Source organism: Bubalus bubalis, chromosome 4 (genome assembly GCF_019923935.1).
Source record: "Bubalus bubalis isolate 160015118507 breed Murrah chromosome 4, NDDB_SH_1, whole genome shotgun sequence".
Classification (NCBI taxonomy): domain Eukaryota; kingdom Metazoa; phylum Chordata; class Mammalia; order Artiodactyla; family Bovidae; genus Bubalus; species Bubalus bubalis.
Window position 1 is genome coordinate 85,255,478 of NC_059160.1, and position 21,406 is coordinate 85,276,883.

A 21,406-nucleotide genomic window follows, 5' to 3' on the forward strand; every position below is an offset into this window, starting at 1 on the left:
CTTTTCTCTCTCTTTTTTTCACCCAGATTTTCTCTTCTTAGAGGTAGCCAATTTGTGAGAAAGTAGGCATGGCAACCTACTGCAGTGTTCTTGTTTGGGGAATCCCACGGACAGAGGAGCCTGGAGGGCTACAGTCCATGGGGTAACAAAGAGTCAGACACAACTGAAGTGAGTTAGCCTGCACACACATTACTATGTGATTGAGATTCTGTTCAGTATAAGCTGCAAATTAATTTATTTAAAATAATCACTCAATTTTATATCTCTTTTCTATACTTTAATGAGAAGACCAACTGAAAAATACTCTAATGTTAATAGCTAGTAATACAGTAATTCAGTTTTTGATTCCATAGCGACACACGGATTTTATTAATACTAGACCTGCAAAGTTTAGTGATTTTGTTACCAAGGGAACATTTCATGCAAAGATAGGCACAATAAAGGACAGAAATGGTATGGACCTAACAGAAGCAGAAGGTACTAAGAAGAGGTGGCAAGACTACGCAGAAGAACTATACAAAAAAAAATATTCATGACCCAGATAACCACAATGGTGTGATCACTCACCTAGAGCCAGATATCCTGGAATGTGAAGTCAAGTGGGCCTTAGGAAGCATCACTATGAACAAAGCCAGTGGAGGCGATGGAATTCCAGTTGAGCTATTTCAAATCCTAAAAGAAGATGCTGTGAAAGTGTTGCACTCAATATGCCAGCAAATTTGCAAAACTCAGCTATAGCCACAGGACTGGAAGAGGTCAGTTTTCATTCCAATCCCAAAGAAAGGCAATGCCAAAGAATGCTCAAACTACTGCACAATTGCACTCATCTCACACACTAGTAAAGTAATGCTCAAAATTCTCCAAGCCAGGCTTCAACAGTTCATGAATTATGAAATTACAGATGTTTAAGCTGGATCTAGAAAAGTCAGAGGAACCAGAGATCAAATTGCCAACATCCCTTGGATCATCAGAATAGCAAGAGGGTTCCAGAAAAAATATCTACTTCTGCTTTATTGATTACGCCAAAACCTTTGACTGTGTGGATCACAACAAATTGTAGGAAATTCTTAAGGAGATGGGAATACCAGACCACCTGACCTGCCTCCTGATAAATCTGTATGCAGGTCAAGAAGCAACAGTTAGAACTGAATGTGGAACAACAGACTGGTTCCAAATCGGGAAAGGAGTAGGTCAAGACTGTATATTGTCACTCTGCTTAAGTTATATGCAGAAGATATTATGTGAAATGCTGGGATGGATGAAGCACAAGCTGGAATCAAGATTGCCGGGAGAAATATCAATAACCTCAGATACGCAGATGACACCACACTTATGGCAGAAAGTGAAGAAGAACTAAAAAGCCTCTTGATGAAAGTGAAAGAGGAGAGTGAAAAAGTTGACTTAAAACTCAACATTCGAAAAACAAAGGTTATGGCATCCAGTCCCATCGCTTTATGGCAAATAGATGGGGAAACAGTGACAGACTTTATTTTCTTCTGCTTCAAAATCACTGCAGATGGTGACTGCAGCCATGAGATTAAAAGACACTTTCTCCGTGGTAGAAAAGTTAAGACCAACCTAGACAGTATATTAAGAAGCAGAGACATTACTTTGCCAACAAAGGTCCTTCTAGTCAAAGCTATGGTTTTTCCAGTAGTCATGTAATGATGTGAGAGTTGGACTATAAAGGTGGCTGAGTGCCAAAGAATTGATGCTTTTGAATTGTGATGTTGAAGAAGACTCTTGGTAGTCCCTTGGACTGCAAGGATATCCAGCCAGTCCATCCTAAAGGAAATCAGTCCTGAATATTCTTTGGAAGGACTGACGCTGAAGCTGAAACTCCAATACTTTGGCCACCTGATGTAAAGAACTGACTCATTTGCAAAGACCCTGATGCTGGGAAAGATTGAGGGTGGGAGGAGGAGGGAATGACAGAGGATGAAATGATTGCATGGCATCACTGACTCGATGGACATGAGTTTGAACAAGCTCCGGAATATGATGATGGACAGTGAAGCCTGGCATGCTGGAGTCCATGGGGTCACAAAGAGTCAGACACGACTGAGTGACTGAACTGAACTGAGACCTGCAAAGTGCTGTAAGACCATGAGGTTGAGACAACTAATTTAACCTTAACATAAATAGTGACATTGAAATAAAAATTTAAACAAAGGATAAAATGGAGTTGAGAGGAAGTGCATTCTAGACCGAATGTACTTAATGTACTTTATGTACCGAATGTACATAAAACTTGATGACTGACCAAATATCAAAAATGGGGAAAAGAAAAGTAAAAAATGGCCCAGCTCTAGTTTGGGTGGTTGAATTGATGCTAATACATTAATCAAGAAGGCAGATACAACAGGGAGAACTCTGAAACAAGGCAGTTTTTACCATAATGTAGGGAGTGTATTTATTAATTTTCTAAATTACTTGATGGGTGGGTATTAATAGTACTAGGTCCCAGTCATGACTCCAAGAAAAAAGGAAAGTTCTTGCCCTAACAAATTTTACATATCCATGAGTGGTTTTTTTGTTGTTGTTGTTTCCTTCTTCTCACTTTAGCTATTTTTTTTCACTTCCAGAATTATCTGAGAGGTCGGGATGCACACTTTTATCTTTCTGAGGATGAGAAAAACAGAACTCTAAATGAATCCATGAAATTCAATTTGGAATTTGCATTCCAGGAATGATTAGAGGAGAATGCCACAGTTTTTTTCATTTAAATATTATGGTCATTGAGTTTATATGCTCGTAAAAGCTGTGGTAAGAGACTGATCCATCCAGATTCAGGAAAGTGAGGAAACATTTCCCGATGCACATTTCTTTTCATTGAAAGCAATAACCAACAGTGTTTAAGACGTTGAGGTCATTCAAAAATATTTGCTGAATTAGTGTTATCTTTTTCTATGTTTAAACTTCTTTTATTATATTAAAAAAGAGAATGATTGGTAGGGATAATCAACCTAAAAAGTCAGAAGGAAAAATGGGTGCCTAACAAGGTAAAGGATGACAAAATTTATTAAAGAATGAAGTTTAAAAAAAGTAGTTACGTAGTATTAATATTTAACAGTCTTCAAGTCACTTTTATATATGTATCAGTTAGTTTATTTTCCACTTTCTGATGTAGGTATTATAGAAAGTGAAAATGTTAGTCACTTAGTCATGTCCAACTATTTGCAACCCCATGGACTGTAGCTTGCTAGGCTCCTCTGTCCATGGAATTCTCCAGGCAAGAATACTAGAGTAGGTAGCCATTCCCTTCTCCAGGGATTTTCACAACTCAGGGATAGAACCTGGGTCTCCTACATTGCATGCAGATTCTTAACTATCTGAGCCACCAGAGCCTGTAGGTATTATAATCTACATTTTAATGTTGAGGAAACTGAGACTTAAGGTTGATGGGTTGATGGATGTGCCTGAAGCCACAGGGTTTTACTGCATAGAGGTTTTATGAATCAAGCCCATTGCCCTGGGTAGTAGAACACAGCCATCTTAGCCTGGAAAGAAATTCTCCTGTCTTTGTGTTTTATATTTCATTATTAACTTTCTTTTCATTGATAATGACTCTTTGGCCCCATTTTAGAATTGCAGTTAATATTTTGAGGCCTATAATCTGTAAATTTACAGCCTCTGGAAATAGGGAAAAGAGATTTTCACTTACCTGTCTTCAAAATTCAGTAGATCCTGTAAAACTGAGGCCAGAGGAAGAGATGCTGGAACCTGGAGACCAAGTATGATACCATAGGATGATAGACGTAGGGTGTAGGCTTAGCCTTAGGTGGTGTGGGGATGGAGACTGGGCAAGCCTGCATTATATCTGGATATTATGGAGTGACAGGAAATGGTGGTCCAAGTGTGTGGTTGCTTTAAAAATAGTGGCTGGTGGGTGTTGGTATTCAGGTCAAATATTAGATATGTGCCAATATCCAGTTTACATAGACGTGTAGTCCAATGGGCAAAGAGAGTTTCAGGTATAGGACTACCTGGCAGATCACTAGACATCCTGCCCAATCTGAATATGTGAGTGTATCTTCATATCCTAAGGTGATATGGGCCATTCTTTTAACATTTCTTTAATTGTACATTCACTAAATCATGGGATTCCTGAGGACAGTTTCTATGCCATCTTCATCCTGATATTTGTACTCATATCGCTTAGCTCTATCCTTGGCACATGAATATCTTTAATTACTTGTCAGAATATTGTATTTGTTTATTTTGTGGAGCTTTTCTATTAATTCTTCTAATTGTGAATGCTATATCAATAAATTTCACTGCATTTTTTAAATTATTTGCTTGTCAAGAAACTTTTCTGACTTATACTCACAGTGCTAATTTAATTTCTTATCAACTAATATTTAGCATTAGAGGGATTCTTGGAATTATTTAGAGCAGTTTAGGAGACATTATTATATTAAAAAAGATGTACAATTTTGGAATTAGGTTCCCTTTATATCAGTTCTAGTGGTTGATTTCAGGCAACTAATAACCTGCAATTTTTCATCATCTGTGAAAACAAGGATAAAAAGAAGATGAAGTAAGATCAAACCTTTAGAAGTGCCAGACATTTTATAATACACCCAGGAAGATTCTGTTTACATTTCTTTATATCATGATATAAAGATATAATTATGTATTATATATGATATAATGGTTATATATGATAGAATCATATCATGACATGCTATGATTAGGTTCTGTGTACAATAACTTAATTTATGTTTAGATAATGGGTTTTTTTTTTTACAACATGCTTTTGAATTGTCATTCATGTTCCTTGCACAACCTGTGAGATAACCAGGGAAGTAATTTTATCACTAGTTTCAGATAAACTGAGAATAAGTCATTGCCCAGGATCATGCAGCTAAGTTGCAGATCAACCCAGTCAGTCTCCTTAATTCATGCCCTTTGCACCTGGCTGTGGTCTGTTTTTCTCTGCTGTCTCTCTGATGATTTCAGTCACGACCAGTCACCATAAAGAATATGTCATTTGAACCCAATGACCGGCTATACTGATACTGTGTGTATGCCTAATTCTGATTACTTTTATTGCGGGGGCACTGCTTAGCAGGCATTCTGGGTCTTACCCATGAAGTTCTCATGAGGTCATTTTGTGTTTTCTGATGGATGATAGATTATCTAAGTTATAAAATGTAGATAATGGATCTTTTTATTACACATTTTAAGTAAATCTTACTCATCTTTGCTGTAGAAGTTTTCTCTTCATTTTGCAATTGGACTGATTTCCATTTCTGATTGATGGACAAGTAATCAGGTGAACTGCAACTTTCTGCTGAGGTTTCTACTGTTTTCTTATTAACCCATTATTGTGAGTGGACTTCTACACATTTCTATTGGGCCCTTCATGGATGTCACAGCTAGTACCACCAATGACTTTATTCCTTTAATCTTACTATAGTAACTGCATTGATAAAGTTTTAAAACTATTTTTTTTGTTTTTTTGTTTTTTAATTTTAAACTAATTGTTATGTGATTCATAAAGTTAGGAAAACTAAATAGTGGATTTCTTTTGACCAAATCCTCAATTATTTGAGTTTTACCAGTAATAAATCAGTTGATATCTGTGCATATTGTGTTTTCTTTGGTAGTCCTACAATACTCCATTAGTCTGTCTAGCCTAGCACTTAACTATACTAAAAATAGCATTTATCATGCTTCAAATTCCTTTACTCAAGAAGAGGCAACTTTGGTTCTTCTTGGTATCCCCAGGGCCTAAGAAGACAATGACTGTGCAAAATATGTGTAAACCGGGCAATGAGTATTTGTTGAACCTGATTTCCAGTTGAACTTTAATTTCACATCCATACAAAATGTTATTGACATGTCAAGGCAAAGACTTTTCATAGAATAACCAGTTTTCTCAGCAGCTCTGATGAACAGATAACAGAGAAGTCCCACATGCTTTTTATATTCCAAGTGCCAGAACTAAATGAGCTAATCATGATGCCATTCAAGGAGGTACTTCTATAGTACAAAGTGAGGCATTATGGCAATGCTAAAAATGCATTCCCAAATATTACATTTTAAAATGACTTATATCAAGAAGGAAACAAAATGAACATTTTTGCCTTTTTAGAATTTTTTCCCTCTGATTTTGCACCTATTTTGATAAAAAGCTCTCAAAGTGTCACCTTGATTTTGACTATTTTATTTTTGCTGAGAAATGAACTTTTTCAACTATGTTAGATTACCAGAAATGAGAATGTCAAACAGTAACCGGAGCCCCTTAGTAGGGAAGTATAATTATCATATTAGCATCATAAATCATTTGCTTCTCAGTACTGCATTAGGTCATGAGAGCAACAGCTGCAGCTTTGTTCTACCTAGATGATGTTTCAGTAAAGCCATTTCTGTTTTATTCACTTAAATTTACAGTTTCTCCTTTGCATTGACATTAACTAGTGAATCTATTAGTTTCCATTACCAGCAGAATAACTGAAACTATAAATAGTTCTATATATTCTCCCTCAAATACAGTCAAGCTGCATAGATACCTTAAATTTGATAGAACATGTGGGTAATACATCTGCTTTCTTCTCTGTGTTTAGGCAAAATTTGTACTTTCTTAAGCTTATCCTTTCATTTAAAAGAAAAAATCACTGATAGCTGCTCTGTCCCATCTGCTGACCCCAGGTACATAATGGATAAACTGAGCATCTGTTTATAAAAGAATACAGATAAGATGCAAAATCAAGTCATTCCATCAGATTGATGGTAATCATTTTAAAAAATACCTGTAGTATTATGTTTCATTGACTTGCTAGTTCTGCCAGAAAAAAAGATGAATCATAAATACCACAGATATAATTTATTCGATATCTATCTTACTTCTGTGAAAAGGTTAGATCTTTTCTTTTTGCTCTAAACCAAACTACAAAACACCAGTTGATAACCCATCCTCATAGCCACTAGTCTAAACATATATTTTGACAACTTTTAAAGGTGATCTGCAAGCATGTAATTATGTTGGACAACTCTTGGTCTGATGTTGAAATAACCAGTTTATTCCAGTTCCCTGAGTGTAACAGACTGCGGTACTTGCTGTCGTCCACCAGAGTTCTCAGGAGCAGGCACCTTACTTTTGGCTCAGATCTCAGCTCTGTAAGCCTTGCTTGGCTCCCCTCATCTGTTTCTTGTTTTTGCTTTGGTTCACTGTGATGAACTCAGTTTTTCAGAAGCATTAGAATCATTTGTTTGTGTCCTTTTCTACTGGCATTTTCTTGCAATCCATAGGATTACAATTCATAGGATTATAGCGGGCAAGATTCTGAGTGAACCTAAGATCTAATCCCAATATTGGGGTAGTGAAGTGCCAAAGCTAAGTAGCTGAATTGTTGACTGATAGTTTGGTTTTGTTAAACAGTCACTTAGAGATCTCTTAGTGACCCTCACCTGTACATACCCAGCTGTCCTTTGGGCCATTGAAGGGAATTTTTCTGGTTATATAGGAACCTAACCTTTTTGTTCACAAAATCCTCTAATGGATTTTTTTAAATTAATATGCAATTAAAAGTCACTACATTTCATAACATTAAAAGTAATTTAACATAACTTAATGCCTATTCCATGCTCAGTCTCCCTAGTTTTGATAAACAAAAACCTTTACAGCTAGTTTCTTGAAGTTAGGATCCAGTTGAGTACCACATGTAGCTAGTGGTTGTTGAGATATTGTGATTTGTAATAAGTGTATATTTACTCTTCCTTGGTTCTTGGCACAGAGCTTTTTTTTTTTTTTTGGTCATGCTGTGCTGCATGTGGGATCTTATTTCCCTAATCAGGGATTGAACCCTCATCCCCTGCATTAGAAGCACAGTGTCTTAACCACTGGACCACCAGGGAAGTCCCAAGGGCGACTTATTTATTTATTTATATTTATTTTTGACCGTACCTTGTGGCTTGTGGGATTTTAGTTCCCTGACCAGGGATGGAAGCAGTGAGAGCCTGGAACCCAAACCACTAGACTCTGGGGAGTTCCCATGGAGCTCCTTTTTAAAAAACACTCAGAATTTCCTAAGTGATGAGAGAACCCAAATCACTACAGATGGTGACTGCAGCCATGAAATTGAAAGACGCTTACTCCTTGGAAGGAGAGTTATGACCAACCTAGATAGCATATTGAAAAGCAGAGACATTACTTTGCCAACAAAGTTTCGTCTAGTCAAGGCTATGGTTTTTCCTGTGGTCATGTATGGATGTGAGAGTTGGACTGTGAAGAAGGCTGAGCGCTGAAGAATTGATGCTTTTGAACTGTGGTGTTGGAGAAGGCTCTTGAGAGTCCCTTGGACTGCAAGGAGATCCAACCAGTCCATTCTGAAGGAGATCAGCCCTGGGATTTCTTTGGAAGGAATGATGCTAAAGCTGAAACTCCAGTACTTTGGCTACCTCATGCGAAGAGTTGACTCATTGGAAAAGACTCTGATGCTGGGAGGGATTGGGGGCAAGAGGAGAAGAGGACGACAGAGGATGAGATGGCTGGATGGCATCACTGACTCGATGGACGTGAGTCTGAGTGAACTCCGGGAGTTGGTGATGGACAAGGAGGCCTGGCATGCTGCGATTCATGGGGTCGCAAAGAGTCGGACACGACTGAGCGACTGATCTGATCTGATCTGATCTGAGAGGGATAAATATGCCTTTTATTATGTTAATGAGGTGCTGTGATAGCCCCTAGGTAACCAAAGGAGCGGGAGCTGGCTACCTGGGGAACTCACGAAGTGATTTGAGGATAGAAATTTTCAGTTCCACCTCCCTGGCCCCTGGGTAGGGGAGATAAGTTGAATCAGTTGCCAATGGCCACTGATCATCAGTCAATCATGCCTCTGTAATGAAGCCTCCATTGGGCTTACTTTGTGGCTCAGATGGTAAAGAATCTGCCTGCAATGTGGGGGAAGGTTCGATCCCTGTGTTGGGAAGATCGCCTGGAAAAGGGAAAGGCTACCCACTCCAGTATTCTGGCCTGGAGAATTCCATGGACTGTATAGTCCGTGGGTTCACGGAGTCAAAAACAACTGAGTGACTTTCATGTATACACATATAAAAACCCCAAAGGACCAGATTTGGAGAGCTTCAGGTTGGGGAACACATGGAGATGTGGGGAGAGCGGTGCACCTGGAAAGGTGTGGAAGCTCTGCCCCTGTCCCCACACCCCTTTCCCCTGTACCTCTTCATCTGGCTGTGCATCTCTAGCCTTTATAACATCCTTGGTAACACACTGTAAGTGTGAGTAAATGTGTCTCTGAGTTTTGTGAGCCACTCTTAACAAATTAATTGAACCTGAGGAGAGGGTGGTGGGAACCTCTGATTTATATAGCTGGTTAGTCAGAAGCACAGGTAGCAACCTGGACTTCCAATTGGCATCTGCAGTGGGGGCAGTCTTGAGACTGTACATACGCTGTGCAGTTCAGGTAGATCATGTCAGAATTGAATTAATTGTTTGTTGGCATAGGAAAAAACACACACTGGAGTTCTGTTCCTTAGGGCTCTTTATTTTTTTTTTAATTAATTTATTTTTAATTGAAAGATAATTGCTTCACAATACTGTATTGGTTTTTGCCATACATCAGTGTGAATCAGCCATAGGTATACGTATGTTCCTGTCTCACATCCCAGCTCATCCTACCCCTCTAGGTTGTCACAGAACACTGTTTGAAGCTCCTTAGGGTTCTTCAAATCTCTAATACTCTACATATTTCATGTCATTGATTTGTTGAAGAAGCTGGATCTGTTGATACATGAGATTATTTAAATGCTTAATAATATTTAAGATTATTTATGTTAGTTTATTCAACTAAGAACTTTTCCTACATGGCCAAAATTACAATATCACACTTATTGATATTAATATAATCCAATATTTAATGAGTATTCAAATTTTCCTGATTTTGTTTGGAAGTCTTTCATATCTGGATCGTTTAAAGCAGGATCCAGCCCAGAGCCAAACACTTCAGATGATTGTTTTGTTCTCTTAATGTGGTTTAATCTGGAACAGTCCCTTTTATTCACATCGAGAACTTATTTACGAGAGGAGACTAGTATCTTGCAGAATGACCCTCTCTCTGAATTTGGCTTCTTTATCTCTCTAACACTGTGCTGTCCAGTGTAGTAACCACTGGTCCCATGAAGTTACTGAGGTTTTGAAATGTGGCTAGTTCACACTGAGATGTTGTGAGTATAAGATTAATAACCACAAATGTAAAATATTTACTAATAATTTTTATATTGAATATACATGTTGAAATGATAATGTAGGTATATCAGGTTAAATAAATCTTATTGCTAAAAATAATTTTACCTATTTATTTTTCTTAATGTAGCTACTAGAACATTTTGTTTGGCTCCCAGTATATTTCTATTAGATAGTGCTTTTCAGCAGATTTTGAAATTGCTACCCTAAAATGATTTCACATCAGCTTCCTGAGACATAGTAGAGGAAACATGGTTAAAGTGTTCCTGAACTAGAGTTGTATAACATTTAGTTGCCGTGTCCTTATATGTAGAAGCTAAATGATTTTCCATGGTAGATCAAGCCCAGAGCATTTTAAGACCTAATATAAACATGGCATTGTCCAATAGATGAAACAGCTGCTGAAGATTTTGAGTGTCCTGGTACCTGAAAGCATTAAATAATGTCAATTTGTAAGTGTGCCACAGGCATGGTAGTTAATCTGATGCTGCCGACTTAAAAGCGAAAAAAAAAAGTGTATGTAAGTCAATGAAAGTTCATGCTCATTTATTTTTCCGTTTGTTTCTTTTCAGCCTTGGAAAACCTTGAACAGACAAATGTCTCTGGTTTTGGATCATTGAAAAGTCAGCAGGACATCCGAACCCCAGAGTTTGTGAGTACTACTTACTCTATCTTAAATTTGTATCAGTTACCTAGAGAAAGAGGGTTTGTTTGTCTTAAACTGAGTTCTTGGTTTCAGGGGCTCTAGGTCTGGCACAGGTCTGGCTGGTAGGAATGTGTGTGCAAAGCTCTGGTCCTCTGGGGAGCAGGTTCCTGAAGTAGTGTCTTGGCATCATGCACCGTAAGCCCGCTCTTCACGCTGCTTGTAATGACGAATGAGAACTTTGCAGTAAAATGGCATCATGTTTCTAAAACGCCCCCTTTATTCACTGACACCCTTACTACAGTTTCTGCTATCAATAACCCTGGAAACCAGTCTAGTGAGCACATCCAGGACGTTGACCAGTCCGATTCCTGTTTCATTCTGGAGTTTTCAGTCACACAACCTGTATGGGTACGTCTTGTAGGGCTATTCTATTGGTTGTTTCTGCTAAGAAGGGGACTAAATGCTCTCACTAAATTAGACTCATTAAAAATCAGCCATGGTTCCTACCCTCAAGGAATTAAAAATCTTATTAGATGCTACTGTGATTGTATTCAAGATGCTACTGTGATTGTATTCATGCCTTGTTTAAAGAAAATTGAGCACATAGGATGCCTGGTGCAGAATGTCCTTGACTGGATTTTATATTGCGCTCTTTGAAGAGGGGGATGGGAAGAAGCATTTCTCTGAGTCATGTACCATGTTACTGCACCAAATGTGTGAGGAGAGCATGCCAGGAGGCACCTAGATTTACTTTTTGCCCCCTGCTGCACATGGCTTGTCCACCACATTAGCAATGGAAAAAAACCTGTTTTTCAAATTTATTTTTGAAGTATGATATATAATCACCTCTCCAGCAATTGGCAGAGCACAGTTATTATTGATAGTGACAAAAAAAAACAAAAAAAACCCACCCCACCTCATGATGTGGTTTCTTTCTTCTCACTGATTCTTTAAGGATCGCCCCCGCCATTCAGCCAAGAGTAAGGAAACTAGGCAGGGCTCTGGACTGAAAAGGGGCCGCATATGAGACTCTATCCACGGTGCCGTTTTATTTCAAAGTGTGGGACTCCTGTGGTGTACTAGCAGATTGCCTACTGTGAAAATCACTTGGATATAATAGAAAGACATAGTATTCAATGACTTCCCTATTATATTCAGCAAGATTTTCAGCGAAGCAAAATTGTGACTGCTCACCAATATTCCCACATCTTAAAGTAGCAGAGCAGTTTTTGGTTTTTCCGATTTCTGCTATTACGGCCCCAAAGGAGAATTGACACAGATTTTTTTTTTCATGTTTGAGTATGATACTCGCACAGACTTATGGAGCTGGCCCTTTTCTGTTATTTTCTTAACTGCTTTTTACTGATAATCTTTAAGCAATGTGTGTGCAGCTCTAAAAAGAGCTGTGTGCAGTAAGATGTCAGTATGCCTGGTAAACACATACATTGTCCACACCAGTTCCCCGTGTGAAAATAAAACAGATTTCAGTATGTAACAATGATGTTTGAAATTGGCATGCCTCAGCAGTGTCTTTGCTACAGTCTACTGGGAATTACACTGCTAATCTTCTTCCACCTTCAATGCTAACCCACCACTTTTCCCTTATCAAAGTGTGAAGACTGGTGAGACTAGGCTAGAATGACCAGGGGTGGAAATTGAGGATCATAGGCTATGCTTCCTTTTGGGGACCCTTGTCTTAACAATGAGTCTTACAATACCCATGCTGAAAGGAGATTTTTAGGTTAAAGTCTCCATGTTTTTGTTTTCCACTGTCATGCCTTAAAGAATATCTAGAGTCATTTCTGTAGACCACATGATGGTGCTGAAATTGTTAATCAGAGTTTCCTTATTTCAGTGGCTAATATCAGATCTCTATGTCCTGGCTAGTATCTTTCTCTAATTGTGTGTTCATATTGTGTTCAGGGAGGAATCTGTTATTTTCTTGCATTTTACAGACTTTCACATGTACTTCTGTTTTATTGACTATGCCAAAGCCTTTGACTGTGTGGATCACAGCAAACGGTAGAAAATTCTTCAAGAGATGGGAATACCAGACCACTTGACCTGCCTCTTGAGAAATCTGTATGCAGGTCAGGAAGCAAGTTAGAATTGGACATGGAACAACAGACTAGTTCCAAATCGGGAAAGGAGTTTGTCAAGGCTGTATATTGTCACTCTGCTTATTTAACTTATATGCAGAGTACATCATGATAAATGGTAAACTGGATGAAGCACAAGCTGGAATCAAGATTGCTGGAAGAAATATCAATAACCTCAGATATGCAGATGACCACACTTATGGCAGAAATTGAAGAACTAAAGAGCCTCTTGATGAGAGTGAAAGAGGAGAGTGAAAAAGTTGGCTTAAAACTCAACATTCAGAAAACTAAGATCATGGCATCCAGTCCCATCACTTCATGGGAAATAGATGGGGAAACAGTGACAGACTTTATTTTCTTGGGCTTTAAAATCACTGCAGATGGTGACTGCAGCCATGAGATTAAAAGATGCTTGCTCCTTGGAAGAAAAGTTATGACCAACCTAGATAGCATATTAAAAAGCAGAGACATCACTTTGCCAACAAAGGTCTGTCTAGTCAAAGCTATGGTTTTTCCAGTAGTCGTGTATGGATGTGAGAATTGGACTATAAAGAAAGCTGAGTGCCAAAGAATTGATGCTTTTGAACTGTGGTGTTGGAGAAAACTCGTGAGAGTCCATTGGACTCCAAGCCAACCAGTCTATCCTAAAGGAAATCAGTCCTGAATATTCATTGAAAGGACTGATGCTGAAGCTGAAACTCCAATACTTTGGCCACCTGATGCAAAGAACTGACTTATTTGAAAAGACCCTGATGCTGGGAAAGATTGAAGGTGGGAGGAGGAGGGGACGACAGAGGATGAGATGGTTGAATGGCATTACCGACTCGATGGACATGAGTTTGAGTAAACTCTGGGAGTTGGTGATGGACAGGGAGGCCTGGCGTGCTCCAGTCCATGGAGTCACAAAGAGTCCAACACGACTGAGCGACTGAACTGAACTGATAGACTTTCACAAGTTGATGCTCATTGCCTGCTGCATCTTTTGTAGCATGTGTATAGCTGTTCGTGTTTTCTCCTCAACATCCGTCTAGCCCGTGTTCTCCCAGTTCCACGGTAAACATCTATTCCCCAAACTGCGGTCTCCATGGTAAACAAACAGGAGGTATAGAAGCCACCTTGAGAATAGGGTTCTCAGGGGAACCCGGTGTGATATTTAAGGGAAGCCTCTTTTGTAGACAGAAAGTTACAGCATCAGTAAGAATGGGTGGCTCTCGTTGGGTAGGGAGGCCGATTGGGAACATGCCAGGACAGAGTCGGGTAAGTTGACCCAAACCAAAATCTTAAATTAGGACAGTGACAACAGTGCAAATTTGGGAGCAAAATGGGCCCAAAGACAAAGCAAAACTGAAAGCAGAAAAGGCAGAGTAGAATAAAAGGAACTGAGGAATCCGTATTCTGTTCTTCTCTGGGTGGCATTTTGGAAGGTCCAGCCGCAGTTTGTTGAGTTGAACTGAAATAGAGTAAGTCTTAGACCATGTTTACTCAGGCCTTATCCTCAAATAGTTCAGATTTTAGAAGGCTCCAGAGCTGTTTTTTTATACAGTGGAGTGTATTTATATTGTTTGACCCAGGGGGAGCACAGAATTATTATCGCTCTTATTTTGTTTCCTTCAGCAGTTGTCTTTCTTTCATTTGAAACAAGTCCTGAAAACAGTGCTCCTTGCGGCAGGATAAGTACATTAAAGGTTTCCTTCCCAGCCCAGGTGTCTGGAATGTGACTAGTGGAACAAAGTACCATTGTATGTAAATCGTGGATAGGAAATGCTCTCGTGAACCCCTCCTGTGCCTGCAGACAACGGCCACCTTGTAGGGCCGTGATCTCGTGATCACGTGTTGTCTCATGATCTCGTGTTGCTCGTCCCTACCTCCCACTCCACTCTGCAGGTTGAAGTGGGTGAGGTTAGCCGAACCATGCTGACATGTTAAGGGGTAAGTGGAGATGTGGACACTGGTGCATGAGTTGTTGCCACCCCAAACTTGTGAGGAGCTGGGAACATGTTGAAACTGGACATTGAGCCGCTCTGAGGTGAGATGCATGTGTGGGTGAGGGTCAAAGTGAAAGAGACTTGGCTAAAGACTGACCTTTCAGAGAGTCCCTTGGTGATCTCATTGTGGTGGAAAACCACCTCAGTTGTGGTTCGGTTTTTTGTTCAAGCACAATGAAAATCTGCATTATGACTGCTTTGTTAACTTAATATTTTATTCCAAACATTTTCCCATTCTGTTCTTTCCCCAGTTTTCATGGCGGTATAATCGACGTGTAGCACAGTGTACATTTGAGCTGTACAGCTCCATGCTGGTTTTCTGTCTCTGACATTGCTATCTTTGCTGACATTTTCTGTTCACTGTGTCAGTAAACTATAATTCATCACATTAGGAATTTTCAAAGCAGTTAGTTCAAGAGGAATCTCATCGAGTAAATGGTGGCATGGTTGGATGCTCTGTAACCATGTGATTGGTGACTATCATTTTGGGACCCAGACCCTGAAAGTAGATGGGGGTGCAAGATAACAGGTATCAGACTCTGAAGAAGGGGATCAACCAAATTGAGGCTGGGAACTGAGTACCAGAGACCCAGATAAACATGTAGAGTTCAAACTGAGAAGTGGAGACTACAGCACTAGGCGGTCTGGTTAGAACCAAGGATGGGGAACCATTGACATGGTGATGGAGCAGATAAAGGTGGCCCTGCAGAATGGCAGCACAGACATGGGGCATCCCAGGCTCCCACTAGTGTCCCCATTCCCAGATATAGTTGAGAGCAAAGGCGATATGATGTTTCAGTGCAGGGATGCAGCAGGCATGACTGCCCAGCAGACCCCAGGTCGATTCCAAACCCCAAGGAGTAGGAAACAACCTGGGGGTTGGGGGCTAATAGGCAGAAAGTTTGGGTAGTGGTCAAGGCTCTGTGTAGAAACCCTGCCTCTGTTGGCACTAACCCAGGAACTCACGTGGGCCTGATTGCTTGAGTATACATGGGGTGAAGAATAGGGTATGGAGAGGAATTCTCATCTAGCAATCACGGATCTATCCAGCAGCAAGCTGGATAGAAACCAGGCTGCAGTCAATATGGAAGCACATGGAATGAAATAACAGGGCTAAAAAATTACATTTTAAGATTTAAGTCTTGAGAATAAGAGCCTCTTTTTTGAGTTTTTCAAGTTTCAAATAGTTCAAGTTTTTCCAGAACTTGAGATTTCTGTCTGACTCTCTGGATGTTTTAGAGCAGGACTTCCCTGACAGCTCAGCTGGTAAAGAATCTACCCACAATGTGGGAGACCTGGGTTCAGTCCCTGGGTTGGGAAGATTCCCTGGAGAAGGGAAACGTCACCCACTCCAGTATTTTGGCCTGGAGAATTCCATGGGCTGTATAGAATTCCATGGGGTCACAAAAAGTCAGACACAACTGAAGGACTTTCACTTTCAGGCTTCTTATTATCCCTTATCTCATGTCAGTTGATGTTTCCTTTGTTTAGCGTCTATCAGATTTGGCATAAGTAATACGAAGAAGTCTAGACTGGCAAAAGAGTATAGGATTATAACGGGATAAATCAGGGAAGATGATTAGAAACCACAGAATTTAGAAAAGACAAAGAGACTCAGGAAGATGAGAATTAAAGTGGAGCAGATATGTTCCCTTAGTTCAGCACTCATGATTATGCAGAGAGAAGAATATGGGAAGAGTACTGATGCCATTTGGGATTTTGTTTAACTGCATTCTCTTTTTGAGAGAGGATACTACCACTAGGGCTTCCCTGGAGGCTCCGTGGTTAAAGAATACGTCTGCAATGCAGGAGACACAGGTTTGATCCCTGGGTTGGGAAGATTCCCTTGAGAAGGAAATGGCAACCCACACCAGCATTCTTGCCTGGAGAATTCCTTGGACAGAGGAGCCTGATGGGCTACAGTCCATGGAGTTGCAAAGATTCAACCATGGCTGAGCATGCCTGCACTACTTAATAGAAAATACAATTGATTTCCTGAAATTCAAATTTGATTGTCTTTAACTAGGTGAAGATAGATGTGACCCTGAAGAGTTAAGATATTAATTCATTAAACAAATATTTATTTGATATCTTCTATTTTAAGGACTATGGTGGACAAACAGAAAGCATTCTGCATGTGTGGAGCTTGCATTTTGGTAGTGCAGGTATAAAACACAAAATAAATAAAATACACAGCGTGTCCCATGATACTAAATCCTTCAGAGAAGGAAGGATTATTTGTGTGTGTTGTGGAGGGAGTTGGTTATGGTTTTCATCAAGGTGTACAAGCATATCTCACTGAGAAGGTGAGGAGTGGAAAGGCCTAAAGCAGGGGTGCTGGAGCAGACTCTTTGGAAATCTAGATGAAGAGCATCCCAGGCAGACAGAAGAACATGCACAAAGGTCTTGATGTGGGAGTTGGTGAAATGTTTGAGAAAATGGAAGGAGGCCAGTGTGACTGGAGTAGAGTGAAGGGTGGTGAGAATAGTAGCTAGTGGGGACTGTACAGGTGATTGTAAACACTTTGGTTTTACTCTGAGTTGGGAACTTATTTGAGGATGTTGTCTGGGGAAAAAAATGCACAACCTAACAGTTGAGAGTTAAGTTTTATTCAGTGGACTTTCTTAAGACTTCAAGCCCAGGAGACAGCAACTCAAATAACTCTCAGATACTGCTCCGAAGAGGCAAGCAGGCAAGCAAAGATATACAGAAGTTTTTGCAACAAAAGACCAAGTGGTCAGGCTTAATGAGAAAATACCAGACATCTCAAATTAACAACTTTACTGCTTTCCTATGTAAGAGAAGGTAAGAGTCTGGGCTCACTGAAATCACCCCTTTGATATGCACCTTAGCTCTCCGGGGCCAGTCTCCTCTGTTTTCTCATCCTGCGTCGCCTTAGTGCACCATCGGGGTATCTGCAGCGGCTGGCTGTCCGATGGGCTTGGCGGTGGGCAGTTTGTCTCCATCGCGAGTTCCCTCAGGGCTCACTGTCCAGGAGGCTGCCATGTGATGGAACATCCTTTGTTTACTGATATGGCAGACAAGATTTGAGTTCTCAGGGGTAACCCTTGGGAGGGCTTCCCTGGTGAATCAGACAGGAGTGAGGAGGAAGAATTTCTGGAATGATGACCTTGACAGGGCAAGAAGGGGTGGTGGGGTGGGTGTCCCCCCATAGCTGTAGAGACGGTTCATTCTTAGGGACAGGAGGGAGGCCAGCTTGTTGGGGCCCAGGTGGAACAGTTCAGTAGATTTACTAGTAGGAGCTTGTTGAAGTTTTTACTTGATTGCTTCCCATTTATCAATGAAATGGGAAACAAAGCCTAGCTAAGGTTGAGGAAGAAAAGAGAAGAAGAGGTCTGAAGAGAGAGAAGTTATGAGACAGTCATCCGAGAGTGAATACACTGGTAATGGAAGATGATGGACTGGCGGCCCTAAGAACCCACTTGAGGTCAGCTGTTTTTCCTATTCAAGTCCAGCTTGGGGGGAGCAGGTGTGGAGTAGGTACAATTTGATTTAACTTATTCGGAGGTCAGTTCAGCAAAGCAAGACAAGGATGAGAGAGTTGCAGGGTCTTTGTAACAGTGGAGGACCACAGACATAGGAAGAAGAGACAGTAGGATCAATAGATTTAGTCTGTAGTGGGGTTTGGTAATTTTTGGAATTTGTGGTATTGAAGAGAGTGAACTGGAAAGATAGGAGGCTGGAGTTGGAGAGTCAGATGTGTATAATTGAAGGTGAAGTTGCAGTAAGTGGTACAGAACAGGCTTGGGCTGTGAGCTCGGGAATGCAAGGCTGAGAAAGGGTGGAGCCACAGGGAAAGGGTGTGGAAAGGATTACATTTGTGGAGAGAGAAATCCCTAAGAATTATGTCTGGAGTAGTGTGTTGGAGAAGTAACAGTGAGCCAGGGCTTAAGTCTCCAAGTAATAAGGGGCAGTGACTCGAGAATCAATAGATGGCTGCAAAAGGAGAGCACTGGAGAGGCTAAAGCACTGGAGCGTGGCCAGAGGAAGCTAAGAAACAGATGAAGTGGTGAGTAGTTTTACGTGTTGTGTAGGGGTCGTCATCTCAGGATTTCTCAACCTCAGCACCATTGACATTTTGGTCTGGATTTCTCTTTGTTATGAGGGCTTTCCTGTGCATTATAGAATGTTTAGCAGCATCCTTGGCCTCTGCCCACAAGATGCAAAGGATCCTCTCCCCAGCCAGATAGCTCCAGACGTTGCTCAATATTCCCTGGAGACAAAACTGTCCCCATTTGAGAGCCACTGAGTGAAATGACCAACCTAGACAGCATATTAAAAAGCAGAGACATTACTTTGCCAACAAAGGTCCGTCTAGTCAGGGCTATGGTTTTTCCTGTGGTCATGTATGGATGTGAGAATTGGACTATAAAGAAAGCTGAGCACCGAAGAATTGATGCTTTTGAACTGTGGTGTTGGAGAAAACTCTTGAGAGTCCCTTGGACTGCAAGGAGATCCAACCAGTCCATTCTGAAGGAGATCAGTCCTGGGTGTTCATTGGTAGGACTGATGTTGAAGCTGAAACTCCAATACTTTTGCCACCTGATGCAAAGAGCTGACTCATTTGAAAAGACCCTGATGCTGGGAAAGATTGAGGACAGAAGGAGAAGGGGATAACAGAGGATGAGATGGTTGGATGGCATCACTGACTCGATGGACATGGGTTTGGGTGGACTCTGGGAGTTGTGATAGACAGGGAGGCCTGGTGTGCTGCTGTTCATGGGGTCACAAAGAGTCAAACACAACTGAGCAACTGAACTGAGTGAAATGAATACTGAAAAGGCATTGAGGTCACTGGTGTCCTCGGATAGAGCTGCTTCTCGGGAGCGTGGAGATGCTCCTATAATCCATGTTAGGGCGGATCATGGAACGAGAAGGAGAAAAGGAGGTAGAAAATACTGAGCTCTCTTTCAAGGAAGGGGTTTGACTCTGAAGGGCTCAGAGAACTAGAGGAGAATATGAAGGCCAGGGATGGTTTTTTCCTGTCAAATAGAGAAACAGGTTTTAATGTTGATAGGAAGGATCCACGTGAGAGGAACTGTTGACTCTAGAGGAAAGCATGACTTTGAAAATGGCTGTGGATGGTTTGTAGATGTAAAGGAGTCAGCGTTCCGTAGGAAGAGCATTGTCTCCTGAGACACAGGTGCAGTTGGCTGATGCTGTTGGTTTATGGCTTTGATGGAGAGAAGCCGAAGGAGTTCCCGTCTGACTGCTTCAAGTTTCAGCTGCTGAGAGTGAAGAGAACGCTAAGTGTGAGGAGTCAGCATTTTGAAGTACTTGAGAACTGGGGACCAAACTGACCTGGAGAAACTGAGGAAAAAGTGCTAGGCTTTCTGAAGGCCCATGTGGGGCCGAGGACCCTCAATTTATGATGAGGCCAAGCTGCCCTGCTGCGGCTTCTCTCCAGCTCACTCAGACACCGAGAAAGCACATAGCCAGCTTTAGCCAGAGTCGGAGCTTTGCTCAGTGACCTTGATGGAAAGAGTTCTGGTAAGAGTGTTAACTGAAAGGATGACCTGGTTATGGAACTTTAAGAAAGAAGGAATAAAAAGAGGATCAGCAGATTAATTAGGAAAAGTCATGGGACCTCTGTGGTCACTGTGAAATGAGATGTTGTTGTCTTCAGAAAGAGGTGTTCTTGAGTAGGTGACTTTGGAACAGAAAATGTTTCAAGTGATGACAAGGTCCAGGGTGGGACCTTGGAGGTTAATACATGAAAGGGAGAAGGACGTTGGAGATGAAGAGTCCAGTTACTGAGAGGCCGGTGTGCACTGGTCTTATCTGTGGATGCAGATGTGCTTCTGGTCTAATGGGGGACCTGGAACAGAGAGGGACAATGTGAGTTGGGGCCAGATTTGCACTGAACTAGAAGCAGCAGCTAAGAAGTAGGGGATGCCAGGCTCTAGGAAAGCCTGGGGGTGTATTCTACTTTCATGGACCTAAAAGGAACTATTTCTTCCCCCAAGAACACTGGAGAGTGATGATCTGGAAGTGGCACAGAGAACCAGGAAACTGTCAGTCTTTCTGTCCCTGAGGTGTGAATGCTCTGAGGGGAAAAATCAGAGCCAGCTGAGTCTGCAGTTTTGTTTCCATGTTTTGATTCAAAATGGTTGGTCAAGTTTTGTTTCAAAGTAGGCTCAAGGATCACTTTTCATCTTTATTTCCTGCACTCTCCCCCCAAATCCAGACTTCATTTTGTTTTTGTTTTTGCTTTTTTTTTTTTCTGGTCTAAATGACCCTGAGGCAACTGAATTGGTGCTGGGTCTATTGAGAATAAGGTTTATTTTATGGTCAATCCAAGGTCTTCCTTGGAAATCCTGAGAAACCCAACTTAAGTCCCAAAGACTGCCTCAGACTCCAAGATCTTCAGGATTGAGAAGACTGGGAATAAAGCTTCCATTCAAATATTTCTATTCTCTTGTGCCTTCTGAAAATAAAGAAACAGACT

At 40.9% G+C, this 21,406-nt stretch overlaps 1 protein-coding gene across 5 annotated transcripts in view; it reads left to right on the forward strand.

Annotated features, from left to right (window-relative positions):
* ANO6 (anoctamin 6) overlaps window positions 1-21,406 on the forward strand; it is a 233,180-nt gene that overhangs the window by 87,367 nt on the left and 124,407 nt on the right. For all 5 annotated transcript variants that reach the window (XM_044941665.2, XM_025284022.3, XM_025284024.3 and 2 more), the window contains one exon: window positions 10,780-10,859. In XM_044941665.2, coding sequence (XP_044797600.2) covers window positions 10,780-10,859 — 80 coding nt within the window. The remainder of the gene's footprint in view (window positions 1-10,779; window positions 10,860-21,406) is intronic.